The sequence below is a fragment of the Tursiops truncatus genome, chromosome 12 (assembly GCF_011762595.2).
Source record: "Tursiops truncatus isolate mTurTru1 chromosome 12, mTurTru1.mat.Y, whole genome shotgun sequence".
Lineage (NCBI taxonomy): Eukaryota > Metazoa > Chordata > Mammalia > Artiodactyla > Delphinidae > Tursiops > Tursiops truncatus.
In genome coordinates, this window is record NC_047045.1 from 75,044,782 (window position 1) to 75,067,723 (window position 22,942).

Below are 22,942 nucleotides of genomic sequence, written 5' to 3' on the forward strand. Positions count from 1 at the left end.
AGTAGACTTCCTTTGACATTTAATTGTCCAGCATTATGTTCTATAGTCACCCCTGGCTACAAGGGCATCTGGGAAAGTACACAGATAGAGATTTCAGCTCTCCCAGCCTCTATAGTGTATTAATTTCCTAGAATGGCCATGACAAAGTACCACTACCTGGGTGGCTTAAACAACAGAAATGTATTGTCTCACAGTTCTGGAGGCTTGAAGTCCAAAGTTAAGGTGTTGGAATTGGTGTCTTCTGAGTGCCGCAGGGGAGAACCTGTTTCGCACCTCTCACCTGGCTTCTGTAGCCTCAGGTATTCCTTGGCTTATGGACCATGATCTCTCTGTGTCTTCACATAATTTTCCTTCTACTTGTGTGTCTCTCTTTCCAAATTTCCTCTTTTAATAAGGACACCAGTCCTATTGGATTAGGGCCCATCCTCAAAACCTCATTTTAACTTGATTATCTCTGTAAAGATTCTGTTTCCAAATAAGGTCACATTCTGAGGCACCAGGGGACTTCCCTGCATCTCTTTTGGGGTGACCCAATTCAAGTCATAATAAAAGTTGACATACACAACTTTTATTATGTATGTCATACTTTTATTATGTATGACAGGTGTAGGGCTAGCCTGTCCATAAAGTTGGCCATACCTACTGACAAGAAGGAAGGATAATTTGATTGGTTCCTGATAACTTATTTTTTGTATTTCTTAAGTGAAAATCTAGTTTCAGTAATCAGAAGAGAATTGTCCATGTCCAAAAGGCACTGGCCCTTAAGTGACCTGAGTGGCTCTCTCTTCAGTTTTGAGCTCTCGTGTTTCCATTGGGTTTAATCTTAGGGCAAAAGTTGCCTCTCTGGAAAAATCAACAACTACTTGTCCTTGGGAAGTAAATTAATTCTGTTAGGGCATTATGACTTCACTTCCAAAATCCAAGCTGCTTGTTTTTGAAGTATGGTTTATTTCAGGGCCTTCTTTTTGTTTTTAAAAAATTGAGATATGTATTCTTTATTACAATCCACCCCCTCTTCCCTGCCCTATTCCATGTATCTCTAGTGTTGAAATCCCTGGCACATCTTGTGCCACAGAGTATCAGAGATATATTAACAAATGGTACTAAGAAAAAGGAGGAGAAAAAAAAAAAGGAAAGAAAATCACATTTCTTGGTGTGAGAAACACAACAGAACTTTACAGTTTCGATGGGACACGTATTTTCACCCCGGCATTGGCATTTGGTGTTCCCAAGAACTGAGTCAGATTGGAATGTTAATTTATTTGAATAAAAATATGTAAATTTAACTTTGAAAAGACTTGGTGGTATCATATTCATGGAGATCTAGGTAAGCGTATGCAGGTAAGTTCTGTGGTGCATAGAATATAGGGAAGTTCATAGCTGTTTGCTCCTCTCTGGACGCCAGAATCTTGGCAGGGAGGTTGGGTAGGTTCTGCACTGGTCAGCCATCCTGGTGTTTTTAAAAGTTACACTCTGCCGAGTCTGCAGGTTCCATGGAACGCTTTCAGGTCCACCCAGGGTGAGGATGCAGGAGGGACCCCCTCAGCTCTGATTCAACACATTTATTCCTTATTTGTCTTTACCAGAAAGACTTTTGGTTGAAAAACAGGCTCTATGGGCTGAAAAGAGTTTGAGAAACACGATATAACATAATTCCTAAAAGGCTCCATAAACTAAGAAAAGCAAAGGACTGAGTGAACCCACATACTGGAGGAGTAATACTGATGATAAAAGTGGATGCAGCTAAGAATAGAACTACCATACGACCAAGCAATCTCACTACTGGGCATATACCCTGAGAAAACCATAATTCAAAAAGAGTCATGTACCACAATGTTCATTGCAGCTCTATTTACAATAGCCAGGGCATGGAAGCAACCTAAGTGTCCATCATCGGATGAATGGATAAAGAAGATGTGGCACATATATACAATGGAATATTACTCAGCCATAAAAAGAAATGAAATTGAGTTATTTGTAGTGAGGTGGATGGACCTAAAGACTGTCATACAGAGTGAAGTAAGTCAGAAAGAGAAAAACAAATACTGTATGCTAACACATATATATGGAATCTAAAAAAAAAAAAAAAGGTTCTGAAGAACCTAGGGGCAGGACAGGAATAAAGACACAGACGTAGAGAATGGACTTGATGACACGGGGAGGGGAAGTGTAAGCTGCGACGAAGTGAGAGAGTGGCATGGACATGTATGCACTACCAAATGTAAAATAGATAGCTAGTGGGAATCAGCCACATAGCACAGGGAGATCAGCTTGGTGCTTTGTGACCACCTAGAGGTGTGGGATAGGGAGAGTGGGAGGGAGACACAAGAGGGAGGAGATATGGGGATATATGTATACGTATAGCTGATTCACTTTGTTATAAAGCAGAAACTAACACACCATTGTAAAGCAATTATACTCCAATAAAGATGTTAATAAAAAAAAAGTGGATGCAATATGTTGAACTTCAGTTGGGTATGGGATACCGGGCTACTCGGATTATCTAATTTAGCTCAGCTGCTCATCATGCAAAGTCTATGAGTTTCAGAGAGGTTAATTTCTTGCTTCAGTTAACACACTGGTAAGTGGTAGAGTGAGAACTTGAAATCAGGACTGTCTGACTTTAAAGTCCCTGTTCCACAGTCTGGTCTACATCAGGTGTCTGCTTCTTCCTTCAGGGTCATTATCACTCTCTGAGTCTAGTTACTGCACTTGCTCAAGGTCATTACTGATTGATTTCCATTGAAGACTTTGCTCTCCTCTGGTAAGGTCTGCAGCGTGTTGACTGTGGCTAAGTGATCACACAGTTTTCCATCTCTCCAGCTGAGATTTTCTGCATCTGTTAGCTCTTTGGTTTCATTCTCTTTGCCAGGTGAACTGTGAGATAGGAGAACTGTGGAAGGATCTTCAGGTGGAAACACTTACTTTCTACTGGGAGTCCAATGTGAAACCACATTTTCAGTTGCACAGAAACGTGTCATCCCTTGTACAACATAGTATCATTAGACAGCCCCTTAGGAGCCAGTATCTTGAGGACGTGGTTTGATAGCCCTTGTTCTGTAGGTTACTTTGTATATGGTACTTAATGCATTTTTGCATTAAGGTCAGATCTACTATTGCACTAAAGGTAGGAAACATGAAATGAGGGTTCTTAAAGCCTCATAGTCTATAATGAAATTATAAATTTCCTTTGGAAATGGAATTCCTTGGATATGATGCTGAGCAGCTTGCCATCAAATAGCTGATTTCAAACACTCAAAGGAGTATAGAATTAATTGAATTATAGGCCTCGGACCTTGAGAGCCTTAGAAGGACAAAATTAGAGAGTTCAGAGATTAAGTAATTTAACCTTCCTTGATTGGCCCAATTCTAGCCTTCTCCAGTGACTGGGAACTCCACTGCCTGACATGTGAAGATGCTTAAAATATGAGGTAAAAACAAACCCACAGAATTGCATATATAATATCTCAACTATATTTTGGCAATACATACAAATAAATTATTAAAAAATATTAATAGTTGTTGCCTCTGGGTGGTGGGATCATGGGAATTAGTTTTGCTTATTTACACTTTTGTGTTTGTCCGTAATGAATCTTCTTATACAGTGAGTATGTATCACTTTGAAATTATTGGGGCTGGGGGAAATTCTTTACCTTCGAGTAAGATTCTTTGATTTATACCTTTTGGTCCTCAACTTGAGCTCTGAGGGCAACTCAACAAATCCTACTATTCTTCTATATAATCGCTTTTTAAAATAGTTGAAGACAGCTTGAATGTCTTCTTGCCTTTAAATTTGGTTGTTTGTAGATAGGCAAACAGGAATTTTTTTTTTTTTAACCTGAGACTGTAAGCCTGAGACCGTCAAGATATATTAATTTCTGTGAGAATGGTACTGAGTATTATGTAAATATCTACTACTTTTCCCCTTTCTTCTTCCAAAATAAACCATCAAAGCCAAACAAATTTATCACCTCAAACTTGGTGTTTTTATCGAATTCAACATTGTCTGAAAATTGGATTTGGCAGAATCAATTTGAGTAATCTCAAAGTGTACTTGAGGTGTTTGGTAAATTTAAGTTCTTGGTTTAAGGGAAGGTCAGGACAGAGAGGGAAACTCCAGGAAAGGATGGAAGCGTTGGGCAAGGTAGGGGGTTGTGTAGAGTTTTGGGTCCTTTAATGGAGAAATAGTGGTTTTATGCTTTAGAAGAGGAGGTGGTGATCAGATTTCCTTGCCTTCTTATACTCTGCTATTGACCGTATTTAGAGTCATTATATTAGTGGAATTTTGCCCTTTCAAATGCTGAAACGATGACATTACTCCAAAACTATTCAGCACAGACGCAGTACCACTGCACTTCAGTGCATGAGTAACCAATGTGCAATAGAAAGTTCTAAAAAAAGCTTGAAAAAATATCTTTCTGCCCTTGAATTCCTGATAATGTCTCAAGGTTACCTATCAAGATTACCTCATTGTATAATCTTAATCTGGTATATGTGGTGAAAGAGTTTCTCTGGAAAACTCAAAGTACTTTGAAAACTCAAAAGTTTTCAAAGTACTTTCTGTCTGAATTCTTTTTCCAACTAAGCTTTGAAACTCCTAAATTAATAGTAGTTTTAGGAGTAAGTGTTTTCCCGAAATACTTCTCGAGGAACCTGTTTAAGGAATTATATAAAAATTAAAAATACCAGTAAAATATTTTATTAGCTAACGAGTGTAGATTTATTTCAGGCAGAGGCAAATACAGCTATCCATTACCTATTTTTTTAAGTTAATTGTTGCAGAGAATCTGGAAGCTGGTGTTATAAATAGTTTTGTCCCTTCGGCTAAGCAGTAGATTTTAACACTTTGTTGAATCTGAAACAAGGCTTATCCTTGTTCTGTTTCTTTGTTTCCAGATGGTCTTCCAGCTTGAAGCCCAAATATCTGAGCTTGTTGAACAGTTGGGAAATGAGTCTGGGTTTCACCAGAGAGCTCTACAGAGAGCCCAGAAAGCAGAAAAGAAGTTGGAGACTCTTCAGGGTCAGCTGACACATCTGGAGGGAGAGCTGGTCTCTGGAGACGTTTTGCGAGACAACTTGAATTTCGAGAAGCAAAAAGTAATAACCTGAGGGCATGTCTGTGGGTGGAAACATCTGCTGCAGTATAAAATTTCACCTGGAAATATTTTGAATTTTGCAGTACTTTGGTAGATTGGTTAAGTTCTGAGTTCTGAGTAAATTTCAAGGAACAGTGGATGTTGTTTTGGTGTTCCTTGCTATTGTTTGGAGCTTCCTTGATTCAAGTTAATTCAATTAAATTCAACAGGTATTTATTGAACATCTGTTATATATGAGACTCTGAAGGTTTGGGGGGTAAGGTATAACACGCAGTTCTTGACCATAAAACCTCATGATTCAGTAGAGGAGACAGACATTCAAATAGTTTGCTGTACTATAAGGCTATAAGTGTTATAATAGATGTATTGATCAACAGAGTGCTCTAGGAGTCCAGTGAAGGGAGTGATAAATTCTGGATGAGGGGAGGATTTTACAGTGGAGGAGATAATCGAGTTCACCTTCGAAGGATAAGTAGGGTTTTAGTGGAGAGAAAGAGCAGATACTGTAGGGGAGACAGTTTGAACAAAAGCATGAAAGTTGCAAGTGCATAGTATATTCAGAGAGCGCAGAGTAGCTGTTGCCATGTGGCTGGAACGTGGCATTCTTGGCGAGGCTCTGACAGGCGAGCAGATTGGAATGGCTTGGATTATGAAGATTGAGTTCTCTTTATTCTGTAGACTATGACGTGTAATAAGTGACTTCTGAACATCACAGTATTTTAGAAAGATCTCAATCACTGTGGAGCTGGGATTGCAGTGTGGAGAGACTCAGAAACGATAGTGGCGACAAGGAAGGTAGAGTGAGAAGAGATGGGGTCTAAGCTTAAGATTTGACCCTGGGAAGACCATTGGTGACATCTGAGTGGCAGTTTTGGTAGAGCGGTGGAGAATAGGAGAGGTGACTAGGAAGAGAAGGGCTAGAGACTTATACGACTACCAAGGCTGGTGACCAAAGAGAAAAGAGGCATGAAGCCAAAGCTATGAACAGGATCAGAGCAAGGTTTTATCAGACAGAATGGCAAGGTACATGTTTGTACCTTGTCACGGGCATCTGTAGGGGAAGAAAAAGAGACAGATGGGCTCAAGAGCATAGGTGCAGAGTTTGGCATGAAAAATACTCTTCAGCTGAAAAATCTGTACTCTGGACACTCATTCATTTTCATCCTCTGTACTTAAAAAAGTTGAGGACGCATCATGCCTGTGTTGAGGGTTGGATATGCAAAGATGCCTAAGAGGTGTCTGTGGGAAATCCTAGTGTCATGGATGAGATGGGCAAATCAGGGCACAATGAGTACAGTTAGTGCTACAATCGAGATAGGTATACAATGCGACAGGAATTCAGATAAAGGAACTTCTTCCCTATTTCTGTGTGTGAGGAAATGAGCCATATTCACACAAGCGGTCACATGTGAGAGGGGCCTGAAAGAATGAGTAGGAACTTGGCAGGCAGAAGCGGTGGGGAAGGAATTTGAGGCAGAGGGGACAGCAGGAAGGATGAAGAAACAGAGGGTGACAGGGAGACTGGAACGTGATGCTTGCCGAGGCAGAGGCAGGAGGCAGCTCTCAAGGTGGCAGGAATAACTGAGGTAGGGCAGGCTGATTACGTGAGGCTTTATCCTGTGGGTAATGGAAAGCCACAGGAGGGTTCTGACTCAAAGAAAGGTTTTTCTGCAGGCAGAGTGGCTCTGAGAGCCTAGAGGCAATCCATATTGCACATTGCTGGTCTCTCTGAGAAAATGTTCTCCTTACCTTCTTCTAGAGATAACTATCCCTTCAAGACTCAGCTCCAATGCCACTTCCTCCGGAAGCCTTTCCTCAGAGGCTTAGTTCTTCACGCAACACGTACCTGGCTCTGTCACGGCACTAATCACCCTTTTTGTATCCATGTCTTAATTTGTCTTTTCCAGTCAACTCAGAACTTCTTGAGGCCCGGGGAAATCATTTTTTCTGGATTTTTCCAGGGCTTAGAGCAAGAATCAATGAATATTATTTAAATAATAGAAGAAGCATATCAAAGGCAAGACTTTTAGGTAGATCGTTGTCTCTTCCCGCCTTCACTAGGATGACTCATTAATTTTAATTGAGGTTATGCCAAAACAGCTTTCAGTCATGCAATCAAGTTGTGTAAACTGATTCTGCCCATGGTGAATCTTTCGTAGATAACTGCCTATAAAATAGTCATAGTTGCCTTACTGCCTAGTAAGCCTAGTAGGTATGTAAGATTGAAAAGCAAAAGTGTATAGAGATTAAATTTAAATACAGGTAATTGAGGTAAATTTAAATAGTAGGCATGTAAGATTGAAAAGCAGAGGTGTATAGAGATTAAATTTAAATACAGGTAATTGAGGTTTATACGACATAGAATATATTCATGCTACACTGTGATTCAAATGAACAAAATGTACAGGAATCCTGTCAGCAACGTTAACTTTCTGAGGCTTGGCCAAGATCCTTGAAAAGGCACTTTCTCTGTGGGGTCTTGGCTCAGTCCTGCCTTAATCCCCTTTGGCCTGCTGTAGATCCTTGAATACTGAGTGGATGGGTCACGTGTAGAAATAGAAAGAGAGGCTTTTATACCTTCGCATGAAAGGTACCGACTCTATTTTATTTAAAATACAAACAGTAGCAGTTATTTCACTTTCATCTGCATAGATTAGAAATGAAATAGTCCATGAGGGGGGCTGACCCAACATTAAGAAGTGACAAACTGGGGCTTCCCTGGTGGCGCGGTGGTTAAGAATCCGCCTGCCAATGCAGGGGACACAGGTTCAAGCCCTGGTTAGGGAAGATCCCACGTGCTGCAGAGCAACGAGGCCTGTGTGCCACAACTACTGAGCCTGTGCTCTAGAGCCCCCGAGCCACAACTACTGAAGCCTGCGAGCCACAACTACTGAAGCCCGCGTACCTAGAGCCCGTGCTCTGCAACAAGAGAAGCCACCGCAATGAGAAGCTCACACGCTGCAACGAAGACCCAAGACAGCCAAAAAAAGAAGTGACAAGCTGATGATTCAGAGACAAAAACAGCCTGTGGTGGTCCTGTCACACAATACAGCAGCAATGTCTGTAACGGCTGTGACTTACAGGAGAGATGAAGTTTTACGTATGCTTTTCAACAAAATTGGAAAATATACACTTACAAATAATTTCATTCTGATGACTGAAATATGGATAGCTCTGTGCTTTAAGCTGGCGTGCTTTAGTCATCAGGAAATGATACTTTATACTTGTTTAAACATGTAATTGCCTAAAAATGCCAGATGGATGAGTTATTGCAATGAGAAGGAACTTTCAAAGATAGAACCCAGATCATGAAATTATGTTATAGAAAGCTCATTGATGGATTTATTTATCCATCAAGCACTTAGTAAGGATTAATATCTGGCATGATGAGATAAGCCACAGAAATCAAGTGGAGGAGGATCCTAGGGTAGTTTTGTAACTTTAACCTGTTACAGCTCAATTCCCTGATACAGCTCAATTTTAGAATGTTGTTCCTTTAACTTTGATACATTAAAAACTTTTAAAGACATTTTCTTTCTTTTTTTTTTTTTTTTTGAGGTACGCGGGCCTCTCACTGCTGTGGCCTCTCCCATTGTGGAGCACAGGCTCCGGACGCGCAGGCTCAGCGGCCACGGCTCATGGGCCCAGCCGCTCCACGGCATGTGGGATCCTCCCGGACCGGGCCACGAACCCGTGTCCCCTGCATCGGCAGGCGGACTCTCAACCACTGCGCCACCAGGGAAGCCCTAAAGACATTTTCTAAAGAATTTTAACTTACAAAAACAAAAATGTTGCCCAAGTTTGTTTGTATGGAGAGCTCTGGTTTCAGCGTGATTTGTAGAAACCAAGAAGTGTAAAATGGCAACCAGCTAATTGGTCAATTTCCACCTTGGAGGCCAGGACCCACTTAGGTGGACAAAATTTCCATGGAAGGTACGTGGATGAGTGGATCGCAGGGGCTGGATTAGCCAGTAGATCCCAGGAGCTGGGAGGGTCATGGTAGCAGCAGCATGTCCCCAAAGCAGAGAGATTCAGATGCAGTCAGGAGCGTGCCACATTTGTCAGGTGGCAGGGTTAAGAAGAGTGTATAATGTTAGACTGAACATCAAGGCCCCTGACCAGGAGAGTCAAGAGAATTTGGACAAGGAACAGAAAGTGGAGCGGGCAAGGTGGTTCAAGAATTCATCACCAAGCACTGGAGTCAGGGGCTGGGCTCTGTACTGGGTTTAATGAGAACTACCTGTAAGCTTGGGAGAAACACAAGGATTCTGTGAGATCACCTGTTAACTCTACTTTTGTGTCCCATTTTCATTTTTGTTCTTGGGTTTAGTATCTTAAATTTCTGGGTCAGCTTTCAGAGAAGATGAAGTTGGACCAGATGGCTGCTGCACTTGGCTTCGACACGCGTCTGGATGTAGTTTTAGCTCGCACAGAGCAGCTGGTCCACCTCGAGAGCAGCACAGTCATTGAAAACAAGACGGTCGCCTACAGTTTACAGAGAAAGGTAGGGGATACTGCTGGTGTTGAGAGAGGGAAATTCTGAGAAACTTAAATCTTGAAAAATAATTTATTTCCACCATATTTGCCAGTGTGGCTAGGAAACATATTATACAAATATGTATTTAGAAGCTGAGTCTCTGTTTCAAGTCTGAAGGGAAAGTAAGTGTATCATCTAAGGTTATGTTTGACTGTGAATAGCTTAAACAAGTAGAAGGGGTTTTTTTGGGTATTTTTTTCCCTCACATCCATTTCTGGAGGTAAGCAGCTTAGAGTGAGTTGGCAGCTCTACTCTGTAAAGTTTCCAAGGACCCAGGCTCCTTTCAGCTCAGTAATTGCCCATCCCTAGCGGGGTCCTTATTGTCATGGTTCACAGTGGTGCCTAGAACCATTATATCTGTGTTCTGGGCAGAAGGTTAAAAAAGAAAGGGATGAAGAAGAGGGATGCAGAAGAACATGCATGAGCTGTCTTTTAAAGGAGGCTCCCAGAGTTTTCTATGTGAACTTGTGTTTATATCCCACAGCTAGAATGTGTTCTGATGGCTAAACCTAGCTGCAAGGGAGGCTGGGAACTGTAGCCTTTACTCTGGGTAGCCATTTGTCTAGCTGAAGAAGTCACTGTTTCTATGACTATGGGAGAAGAGGAGAGCTGGACAACATCTAGCAGTGTCACCTTTATATAAGCTCTCTTGCACTAGAAAGTAGAGAGGAGAAGAGTTTACTTTCCACTCACTCAAAGGAAGACTTAGAAACAGTTTAGACTACATAAATGAATGGATGAAACATAAAAACATAATTATTATGTAATTATTGGCATTGGGGAAAGAAATAGGAAAACACAGATGTGTCCTTAGAATAGTTCTTAGGAGAAAATTCTATGGTAGAATTATCGTGTATAGGCTGCTTAATGAGTCACATCTGGGTTCTCAATTTGGTTCAACCAAGCTGTGTGACATTGGGCAAATTATATACTTCTCTGTGTTTCCTCGTATTTAAGATGGGGATGATGCCTACCTCATGAGGTTGTTAATAAATAGCATTTTTGTACTGTTGGTTCATAGAAGATGCTCTATTCATATTTGACCTCTTCTCCATTTACTGTATCTTAAGGAATATTTTATAAAAGAAAGCAGACAACCCCTAGTACCATCAGAGACATTAAACTGAGCTACAATTCTTTCTGAAGTTCTCAGATAATTGATTTTTCCTCAATATCCAATATTATTCCTTCTTAAGTATTATATAATTATTAAAATGACTAGCGTACAGAACTTACCATGGTAAATTTGCAGTAGAGTGAAATTTGACATGAAGAAGCTCAGGAAAGGGAGTTTAGTTAGAGAAATACTAAAAGCGCCTCGTTAAAAAAGGATGTGGGCATGGACATTGCTGTCACTGTTAGACAAGATATTTAAGCCCTCATTTCAGTAAGCCCTTCACACCTTCAAACACTTTACTAATGCAGAATATATAATTAGGGAAAATGGGATGGTCTTTAGCTCTAACATTCTATAATTCTACACGATTCCAATTCCCAGTGTTTGTAAGAGATGAAAGAGGTTCCTGTACTTAATATTCTACTCACTAATTGTGACATATGAAGCCCAGGAGGATTTTTTTCTCCTCATAGAGTCCATAATCTTTTTCTAAAAACCATTACAATTTCTTTCATCAAGTTTGACCGTCGATGCTAAGTGCTATTTGCAGACCCTCTTCAGCCTGGTTTGTGGATGGTATAAGGTCTGGCGTATAGTAAAGACACTAATGAAGCAATGCCTTCTTGAAGTCCCTTCTATTTCTAAGATTTTCAATATATAAACAAAGCTTTCCTCAAAATCTCCTTCATATAGCTTACTTTAAAAATATATCAACTCCCACGTTTGGTGCCACTCAACCTGGTTCTAAGTGATTGAAAGTAGTCGCACTGGGTTTTCGGTACTAATTTACACTTTGTCTTCTTTCAGAAAAGACCAGTAGCAGTATAGTTGCCGTGGGGTGTTGGAGAGGATTTTGTCTGTCTTATTATGTTCTGCTCTTGATAAGCCCATTTTAGTAGTTTTAAAAGTAATTTTACATTTTTATTATGATGCACATAATGTTGGAGGGAATCAGACATTGAAAGCCTACTCCTTTGTGCATTTTCTGTGGCTCTTTTTGTCTCATACTTTGCAGCTACCAAATTAATGCTTGGAAAAATAGGGATAGAAAAATGCAATCAGGAAAATCTGATGGTTTACAAATTAGTCTTATTGACGTGTAGATAAAGATCAACGTTATCTGAGTAATTCATTTATATTTACTGACTATTCAATGATTATTAAAAAAAAAATCCCTGTTTGTATTAAACCAGCTAAAGACTCAGAAAGAAAGACTGGAGAGCAAAGAGCTGCACATGAACCTCCTCTGGCAAAAAGTAGCCCAGCTGGAGGAGGAGAAGCAGGTGCATTTGGCATCGGCCGTGGAGGGGGACGAGGGCAATGTCACCATCAGGAAGTTGCAGAAGAAGGTGGAGAGGCTGCAGAAGGAGCTGAGCGTGTGTCGAGAATCGAACACTGACCTCAAAGCCAAACTGGCTGACACCAGTGAGCTTCAGGCAAGTGCTCAGCTGCATTTCCTTGTCACTGTCTGTGTGTGTTTCCATAAAAGTTTATGCAAAAGCGTGACAGCCTTAAAAGGGACACACCAGGAAAAAAAAGCTGAAAATCTCCTCTGATTTTCTAGAGTTGTGAGAAAAATGCAAATATTCCACAGATCAGCAGAGTCGATCAATTTCGTGTCTCTTCAGTATTTGAATTGAAGCCATAGTTGCTGGGTGAAAAGTCAGTCAAAAAGGGGTGAAAAGTCAGTCAAAAAGTCAGTCAAAGGGGTGATGTGATGTACAGAAAATAAAAGCATTTCTTCAAAGTGTGGGTGACTATCATGGTAGGGATCATGTAGGGATTTCTCACATAGGAATTTGCTTAGAGAAAATGAGACAATGAACAGAAGTGTTCACTGACAAGACAGGTGTGGGTTGTGCTGTGCGATGTGTCACACCAAATGGTGAAGAGGGCAGACAGGTTGGGGTGGTGTGATTCCTGGATTCGGGGTGTTCGGCTTCTAATGAATACAGAGAAGAACGAAATTAGAACTTGGGATTTAATAAAAATATTTCAATATCACGTATGTGTGCCGCTGGCCACAATACCTAACTTCATGTACGCACGTCACCCCTGGCACATACCCGTGTCGTGGAAGTGGGCAACGATGATGTCCTTGCTCTTTGCAGACACGGGCTCTGAAATGGACTTTTGGAATGTTTCTGAATCTGGACACAGACCAGTTGGGAAAAGGACTCTGGAATGAAGCCAGCCCTTGGATCTGTGTAGCAGGACGATATTTTAGGGCATATTTCCCACTCTATTCTCCCTTCTGAGTCATTAGCTTTTTTCCCCCTGAAGCCCTTTTGGCATCAGGAGGAGGCCACTAGGTAAAGGCTTATTTCCCTAGAGAAGGGGAGGGCAGACTCCACCCAGGGGAGTGGACATACTTGAATGTAAAGGAAGGGGGAGGCTAGGGAAAGCATCTGATAGGGTGCCTGGGGGGGAGAAAATATCAGAAGTAAGTATCCTGGACACCCGTCTCATACCTTGAGACTGACCTTTGGGGGGTGTGTCTGGTGGGTCAGGGAGCACTGATGTGCCCTGGAGTCAGCACACAGTTGCTCCCTCCCTGGCTGGCAGGGGCTGCAGGCGCAGGGGGCCTAGATCGCACCCATGCCCCGGGGCCTGAAGTTCCATTTGCGCTCTTGGGGCATACGGAAGGTCGCTAAAGATGTGCTCAAGAGAGCACACTGTGGGAGCAGGTGGCGGTGGCCCACTCAAGTAAGGGACACGGTGACTCTCCATCAGAGGTTCCCAGGCAGATGCGCTAAGCCATGATCCCGGCTAAGTGTAGTGAGAGTAGCCATAGGAGGCCTGGGCCAAGACAACCCTGTGAACTAGAAGTGGTGCTGCGGTGAGAGGAGCCCACGCTTCGTGTAGCAGAGAGCGGAAGCGGGAAGAGAGCGGAAGCGGGAAGAGAGCGGAAGCGGGAAGAGAGCAGAAGCATTCTGTATACAGAATGCTTCTAGGAGATACAGGATGGGGTATTATATGATGTTCAATCCTGAAGTAAAAAATGGGTTCCCTTTAGTTTTTCTTTCAATTCTTTCACCATGAAGGAGAAAATCTTAGAGGTTACATGTCCTAGAACACTTGCTGGTCTACATTTTAAACAAAGAATAAGCCTTATGCTCAGTGCTGAGTACCAGCAATAGTACCTACTAATACCGTTTTGTTTTATTGTTAATACAGTGTTTGTTTTATTGTTATCTCCCATTTGTGGCACATTCTGTTGAAATCATATAAAATTCCCTTTAAAATCATTAAATTCCTTTAAGTTAAAAAGGTGGTTAAGTTAAAGAAGAAAATGGATCACATAGGTGACATGTGGACAGGTAAACATTGTGGAGGTAGAATGGGAATAACTGAAATATAGACAGATTGGAGAAGAGAATGAAAATGAGTGATAATTAAATGCAATAAGCAGGTGGATAGAAACGCTGATTGGCTGCTGCTAACACCGTGATAATTTCCGGGGTTTGGAGCACTGGGAGAAGAAACTGGGTAGCGGACAGGGGACAGGGCCAGCTCACACAGGGCCTCGTGTGTCACGCGAGGATGCTTGGACTTTTCATCTGGGTCCTGGGGAGCCGCTGGGGAATTTCAAGAAGATGAGTGAAATTGTCAGGAAAGAGACTAAAAAGAAACAGAGATATGAGGAGAGCAAAGGGACTCCAGAATAAGGCTGTGAGCAACAGCATCAAGGGCAGCCGTGAGATGAAGACTGAATGACTATTTGCTACACTTGGCCTTGGGACATCTAAGGCTTGAGCGTGTATAATAGCAGATCATGGTGGTAGTGAGTGAAGGCTCTGACAAAAAGCCAAGTTTCAGTAGGCTGAGAAATGACAGAGAAGTAGAAACAAAGATGGCGGCCTAGTCTTCTGGAATACATGGATGAAAAGGGAAGGAGAGACAGGAAAGTAAATAAAGTTGGCTTGTGTGTTTAATTTGTTGTTTTATTTTGCATAAAGAGGTGCACATATTTCTACAGGTAAGGTATAGAAGAGACTGGATTTGACTGACTCAGCAATCACTCAGCCCCTAAACATTTAAGTAGAGTGCAAAGTCTGCCTGCCAGTAAGGAACAGAGATCTCTATAACTTACTAATACAGTAAATGACACCAATGCTAACTAATACAGTAAATGCTAACTTCATGAATTTATAAGATTTCAACTACAAAACAGCTTTTTATTGTTTTACTTGAGACATATTAGTATTCAAGACAGACTGATGGTATCAATTCTCCATCTTTGTACATCACCTATGCTTGTCCCTGTGTTAATTTTACTATCCATAAAGCAGTATTTCTGACGTTAGCAAAAATGGCCTTCTTGGGTTCGTTTCCTAGGGCTGCTGTAACCTAGTACCACGAATAGAGTGGCTTAATACAACAGAAATTGATTCTCTCACAATTCTGGAGTCCAGAAGTCTGAAATCAAGGTGTTGCTAGGGTTGGTTCTTTTTGGAGCATCTGAGGGGAACCATTCCATGCCTTTCTCCTGGCTTCCGGTTGCTGCCTACAACCCTTGGCATACCGCTGCAGAATTCTGATCTCTGTCTCCATTGTCACCTTTCCTTCTGTATGTCTCTCCTTTTCTGTATCTTATATGAATACTCATTATTGGATCTGGGGCCCACCCTAATCCAGGATGATCTCACCTTGAGCTTCTTATCTTTTTTTAAAAAATTTACTTACTTAATTAATTTATTTTTGGCTGCATTGGGTCTTCGTTGCTGTGCGCGGGCTTTCTCTAGTTGCAGCGAGTGGGGGCTATTCTTGGTTGCGGTGCGCGGGCTTCTCATTGCGGTGGCTTCTCTCGTCGTGGAGCACAGGCTCTAGGCACACGGGCTTCAGTAGTTGTGGCTTGCGGGCTCAGTAGCTATGGCTTGCGGGCTCTAGAGCGCAGGCTCAGTAGTTGTGGCGCACGGGCTTAGTTTCTCCGCGGCACGTGGGATCTTCCTGGACCAGGGCTCGAACCCATGTCGCCTGCATTGGCAGGAAGATTCTTAACCACTGCACCACAAGGGAAGCCCCAAGCTTCTTATCTTAATTACACCTGCAAATTGCAAATAAGACTACATTCCGAGGTTCTGGGTGGACATGTCTTTTGTGGGGTTGGGGGGGGCACTCTTACTAAATTAGTCATTAATTTCACCATTTAGAGAGGGTTGATACAAAGTAATAATTTGGACACATTTCTATGTGTTTCGTTTAAAAAACTGAGATATAATTCACATGCTATAAAATTCACTGTTTTTTTTTGGCTGTGCCGCGTGGCTTGCAGGATCTCAGTTCCACAACCCGGGATTGAACCCAGGCCATGGCAGTGAAAGCCCGGAATCCTAACCACGAGGCCACCAGGGAACTCCCAAAATTCACTCTTTTAAAGTACAAAATTGAGTAGTTTTTAATATATTGACAAGGTTGTGCAGCTGTCACCATTCCCTAATTCTGGAACATGTCCATCATCCCCTCACCTCCCAAAACTAAAACAAAAACCTTCATATGCATCCTTTCCCCAAACTCCATAAACCAGTAATCTACTTTCTGTTTCTAGGGATCTGCCCAAAGCAACGCTAGTTGCTTTGTAGCCGGCATGGGTTATGAATAGTTTCAGCTGAGTAGACTGAAACACACAATAACAGTGGCTTGGTCAGGAAAGATGTTTACGTCTTTCTCACTGCAAGGAAGCATGGACGTAGTCGTTCCACGTTTAGTAGGATAGCTTCATGTTCATCACTGATCCTGGCTTGTTCTCTCTTTCTGCTTCACCATCCAGCAATAACTTTCCTCCTCAATGCCACCTCTTAGTGCAAGCTAGCTGCTGGCCTCATTCCAGGCACCAGGCCGAAGGAAAGGTGGAAGGACATCCTGTATGCCACTTTCCAGGAACAATACAACACTTCTTAGTCTTCGTTGGCTGTAACTTAGTCCCTGGGGCTCACTTAGATGAAGTCAGCCTAAGAAATGGGTCTTTATTCTGGGAAGTAATAAAAAAAGGAAGAATAGATATTTGGTGGTGAGCTTTCAGCCTGTACCATGTCGCTCAATCTTAGTAGGGAGCTGTGGCCGAAGACTGGTAGTCAGACAACCAAAAACTAGTGGAAAGCCATTAGTATCTTCCTTGTAGTCTCTCAAGGAAACACCCAAAGAAGGTAACATTCTTCAGCCACCAGCAAAGCTCTCTTCTGCTTTCTCACTTTCTTGATAATCTCCCACATAAGGTAGCTGCTTCCCATGCTCCTCCCACACTCCAGAACTTTCTCCAATCTAACCAGTGCGGCCTTTCTTTATATTATTTTCCCCAAACCTACCATCATGAGCTCAGCTCTGATTATGTAGATCCATGGACCTTGAGTTGCCCTGAACTCGCCCCACTTTGAACGTGTACGTCAAGCAGAACCTGTGAGAAAGAACCTCCCTGGTGCTGCGGAGGGGTTTGGGGTGTGCTCAGCCCGCAGAGTGGAGCATCTTCCTTTGATTTGTGCTGTGGTTTCCTCCTAGTGAAATCTCTGTGGTTCTTTGAGGAGGGGCACAGCATCATTGGGTGACCCACCCCCGCTGCTGTCCCACCCCCTTTAGAGAGCCCTCTTGCAGCGCCTGGCTCCCGCAGGGTCCTATTTTCAGTGCGATCTCCTAAAAACCCTCTAGGTGGAGAATTCACATCCTCTGGCAGATTCAACAGGTCCGATGTTACGTCGAATCACCTTCTCTTTCAGGGTCTTTGGCCCTTATAACACGAGAGAGTTGTTCACCAGATGTGAAACGCTTTCCCTCAAGGAGGCAGATGCCAGATATGTTATTCACTGGAAGGGAAGCAGACTCGGAAGCTGGTCCATCCTCGCTGGGGTCTGAGTGGCACATCAGTCTTGTTTGTGACCGTCTCTGTCCCACTGGGAAAAAATTGTGGGCACAGTCTCTCACTGAACTCTGGGCTGGATCTGATAAACTCCCGTAGTTGGATTAAGAAGCCCATTTGCCTTGGCCCCCTTTCCCCACCCCCAACCCCCCATCCTCCCAGCAGTCTCATTTGCTGGATCTGACGTAGGAGGCTGAGGCTTACTTCCTACCGCTGACTCCCAGTTCGGTCTTGGTGGCTTGGCTTGGAGTCCATTACTTTCTCCCTGACAACAAGAATTCAGGCAGCCCTCAGGATTGTGATAAAGTCTCACATTTTTGAGAAATTCTTGGCTGTAAATTTTTCTCATTAGGACTTGATTTATGTGCTGCTAACTCTCCAAGCTGTGTTCCATCTCCTTTGGTAGATGGCCCACTGTAAATGTTTTTGCAATCTGAGTAGAAAGGCTGAATGGATCTCCTCTTCTGTTAATGTAAGGTTTATAATGCAACATAGCGATCCCAGAAACTTCTTGCTTTGCCCCATGTTTTCTCTGCAGCACTGAGATAGTTGGCATGTGAAGGGAATCTTTATGTTTCAAAGGGAGATAACCTTGTTTTAAAATTGATATTGATTTCACTCATCTAATGTCCCCTATCTGTAAAATATTTGAAAATCTACACAATGTATTATTTAGAGCACTTGTTCATATAATTTATAAATAAATGTACATATATATTCAGAATTTTTTACTGGTAGGATGCATTATACATGTACCGATCACTCATGGGAAAGCTCCCTTCTCAGTTTTTTATTTTGAAAAATTTCAAACCTATAGAAGAGTTGCAAGAATAGCATAACAGACATTCTTTTACTTTTCATGTAGATTGTTAACATTTTACTTACTGTTATATTTTGCCTAATGAGAGAGACAGAGAGATACAGAGAGACAGAGAGAGGAACCATTTGAGAGTAAGTTGCAGACATCATGACACTTCATCCCTGAATACTTACCCGCTATATCTTAAGAACAAGAGAATTCTTCTGTGTGACCACAGTGCAGTCGTTACACTCAGGAATCTACACTGAGATAATATTCGAATATACTCGTACTAATATACAGTCCACGTTCAAATACGGGTTTTGATAACTTGGAATCCATGAATGATCTCCAAGGTTGGCCCCTGCAGACCTGCACTTCGTGGGTGCCATTTCCTTGTCTCAAGTGCTTGCCCTACTGGTGCTGGTTCATTGACGAAAAAGCTGACTCCGAATCCCTTCCCCCAGCTGTTGCTGGCATTTTATTTGCTGCGTATTTCCCAAGCTACAGCAGTAGTTCTTACACCTTCTGGATTGCGAGCAGCTGTCAGTTTCCCAAGAGATTTCCTCTCTCCTGCATGGAGCCAGTTCAAAAGTTTTGAACTTGTCCAAGAGTGTCTGCCATTGACTTCCTCTCTGCCTGGAAAGGAATTTAATTTCTTAAGAATCTGTGTGTGTGATAGTAGGTACAAACAAGTTTCCAGTTTAGGTATTTGACTCAAGCTTTCTCAGTTTAGTGACATTACCCAGACAGTATAAATCTGATTTTCCATCTTGACATCCCTGTCCCAAGCAGGCACCTTTCCTCCGTATCGTGTCATACTTCCAATCTTAGAATAGCTTCTACCGTTCCTCTGACTTTCCAGAAGTGTTGGAGGACCCTTCAGAGTTTAGGTCAGGTCAGCTTGTGCTCCTTACGCCGTAATTCTGGAGCTCAGTCTCCATGAAGATGAGCTCTGACCCCGAGACTCTGTCAAGATTTTAATCTCTGACAGTAGCCTCCAAATGTAGTCTGGGTAGATTGCAACAATCTCAGAATCCTTCATCAGTAAATAATCAGCAGTCCAGAAACTAAATGCTCATGTTGCTTTATTATTGTTACTCAAAACAAAAAGGAAAAAAGAAAAAGGAGGATTTCATTCATCAAGAGTAGCAATATTTTAAAGCGTCTTTCCCATTGTTTTCTCTCCCTCTTGTTTCCTTGCTGCATGACACCTATATCTCCTCACAAGCCCCTCTTCCATCATCCCAAGTTTCATCCAGAAACACTTCCTGCAGCCTAGTTGACAGAGGCTCTTTCTTCCCACTCCTCTCTCAGCTTTTTATCGGGTAGATCAATTTAGTCTCTCAGGCTTTCTTCTTCCCCAACACTCTCCCCGTGACTCAGACTTGCCCTGGGAACAACAGGCTGGGAGTAGATGCAGTAAGAAAGCGTCTTTCTTTCTTAGGAAAGAAGGGATAAAATGAAAGGGGAAGGGAGAAATCAGCAAACGCTCATTATTTGGTATCTTTTTATTACTTTCAGATGTAACCTTTAAATGATTTTCAACAAAATTAAAACACAAATTTATGCTTTTTCTTTGAGAATATGCCTGTAGGCCTTGTCTGAACTGTTAGGAGGCTCAGAACTAAATTCAGAGCTCTGCTGGTATTGGCGCTTTGTCCATCCCACGTGTACTTCTTTATTTCAAAGTAATTTCTTTTGATGCATTTAAAGGCTTCTTTGTAAATGTACTTTCCAATAACAACTTTATCAAGATAAATTCACATATAATAAAACTTACCCTTTTAAAAGTGTACAATTCAGTATTTTTAGTATATTCACAGAGTTTTATAAACATCACTGCTATCTAATTTCAGAACATTTTCATTACCTGAAAAAGAAATGGGGAACAGTTACTCCCCATTTTCTACTCCCACCAACCCCTGGCCTTTTCTGGATCTCTCATATAAATGGAATCATATAATAAGTGGTCTTTTGTGACTGAGTTACTTCCCCTAACACAATGTTTTCAAGGTTCATCCACGTTGTAACATGTATCAGTACTACGTTCCTTTTTATTGCTGAGTCATACTCCGCTGCATGGATATAGTATCTACTCGTCCACTGATGGATATGTAGGCTGTCTTCAGTTTTTGGTGATTATGAATAGTGCTGCTACGAACATTCTTGTGAAGGTTTTGTGTGGACGTAAGTTTTTAGTTCTCTTGCATATATGCACCTTGGAGTGGAATTGCTGGGTCATAAGTCAACTCTATGTTTACAATTTGAAAACTGGCCAACTGTTATTCACAGCAGTCACACCATTTTGCATTTTACCAGCAGTACAGGAGCGTTCCAGTTTCCCCACTTCTTCACCAACACTTGTTACTACCTATCTTTGTAAGTGGATAAGTGGTACCTCATTCATGTTTATTTTGAATGGTCAGTTAAAAAACTTTGTGCCTAATTATGCAAAACGACCTCCAATTCTTTTTTTAAAAAAATTGTGGTACGATATACAGAACATAAAATTTTACCATTTTTAACCATTTTCACATGTACAATTCAGTGACATTAAGCACATTCACACTGTTGTGCAACCATCACCACTGTCCATTGCCAGAACTTGGTCATCATCTTAAACTGAAACTCTGTGCCCGTTAAACAAGAGCTCCCCATTCCCTCAGCTCCCAGTAACTTCTGTTCCGCATTCTGGCTCTATGAATTAGCCTACACCAGTAACTCGCAGGAGTGGAATTAGACAGTGTTTGTCTTTCTGTGTCTGGCTTATTTCACGTATAGTGATGTCTTCACAGCTCATCCATGCTATAGTATGTATCAGACCTTCATTCCTCTGACTCAGATTCTTTTTGTCGGCAGATCTGGTATAATTTTAAATACTAAACTAATAAAGCAAATGTGCCTCGTACTTGAGGACGCTCTGTTTTGGCTTTAAGATCCTGGGATAGCTTCTGAGAGAGAGGTACCACCCTTGCCTCCTGCCTGCAGTGAATGTTGTGGCCACCTCTCAGTTCCCATATACTCACTGGTAAAGTCAGAAGACATTTTTTCAGAAAAACTGCTAATTTCCCTCACAGCACTGATGACTTGCCACGGAGATTTTAAGTGGGGCTTCCTTGTGGTAAATCACCAAGTGAGGAGACATTTTGCTCTTTCTAATGTTTGTATACCAGGGATGACCCCTTGGCAGGGGTAAAAAGTGCAAGTTGCTTTCCCTGTGGAGCTCGGTAGAGTCTATGTGTGAGTACCACAGACTTTGTTTTAATATTTAACCCCTGAATCATGCTATCTACCATTTCATCGCATCAATCTTCCACATAATGATACTCTAATATTTGCTCATAAACTATAACTGCTTTAAGACATGTTCGTCCAGTCTATATGCTTAGCAGAGTCTGTATAACTGGGTTGGATTCAGTTCTTCATTCATGAAAGGAGTTGTTAAATGAATTTCATTGACTTAAAAAAATTTATTATTTATTTTATTATTTTTGGCTGTGTTGGGTCTTCATTGCTGCGCGCGGGCTTTCTCTAGTTGCGGCGAGCGGGAGCCACTCTTTGCTGCAGCGCGCGGGCGGGCCTCTCACTGCGGTGGCCTCTCTTGTTGCGGGGCGTGGGCTCTAGGTGCACGGCTTCAGTAGCTGTGGCTCGGGGGCTCTAGAGTGCAGGCTCAGTTGTTGTGGCACACGAGTCCTGTTGCTCCGTGACATGTGGGATCTTCCCGGAGCAGGGATCTAACCCGTGTCCCCTGTGTTGGCAGGCGGACTCCCAACCACTGTGCCACCAGGAAGTCCCCACTGACTTCTGATTTGTCTTGTTCATACAATTTTCCTAAATAAATGCAGAAGAAATTATCAGCGTTCTCTTTGACTGCTTAGATTAAAACTTTGGAACAGACCAAAGCTATTGAAGACCTAAATAAATCCAGAGACAAACTGGAAAAGATGAAGGAGAATGCTGAGAAAAAGCTACTGTCTGTCAAATCAGAATTGGAGACTACAGAGCATGGGGCTAAGGAGAGTAAAGAGAGGGCCAGAAACATGCTAGAAGTGGTAACCAGTGAAATGAAGACATTAAAAAAATCTCTGGAAGAAGCAGAAGAGAGAGAAAAGCAGGTGGGTAGAAATCTGGCAGTGAAACCTGACTTAGGAAAGATGGGGCAATTCAAAAGCTTGATAATTATTCATACATTTCTTCATAACCAATTTATCAAGCTTTCTATATCATTCTAACGTATCTATCTGTCTTCTACCATCTTTTTGGCATTAAAAGAACCATTATGATTTACTCCACTGAGAAAAACAATTCACATTTTCGTGGCGCGAACTGTAGCAAAGAAAAAGACATTCTTATCGAAGCCATGGAAAGCCTGTGAAAAGCCAGGTTCTGGTTGTGAAGAGGTTTTTATTATATTTGCTGATTGCCTCTGAAGTTTGTGTTATCCCAGATCTTCTAACGTTATCCAGGGCTGCAGCCTCAGGAGGGAAATTTTATCTCCAGCAGAGATCAATTGCAGGAAACAATCCCAATTCTCAAACAG

At 42.0% G+C, this 22,942-nt stretch overlaps 1 protein-coding gene across 1 annotated transcript in view; it reads left to right on the plus strand.

The window, feature by feature from the left end:
• The window catches only part of CCDC170 (coiled-coil domain containing 170), an 85,337-nt gene that overhangs the window by 58,915 nt on the left and 3,480 nt on the right, over positions 1-22,942 (plus strand). The window contains 4 exon segments of the mRNA XM_033867850.2: positions 4,897-5,097; positions 9,427-9,600; positions 11,944-12,186; positions 22,281-22,517. Of these exon segments, the coding sequence (XP_033723741.1) occupies positions 4,897-5,097; positions 9,427-9,600; positions 11,944-12,186; positions 22,281-22,517 (855 nt within the window).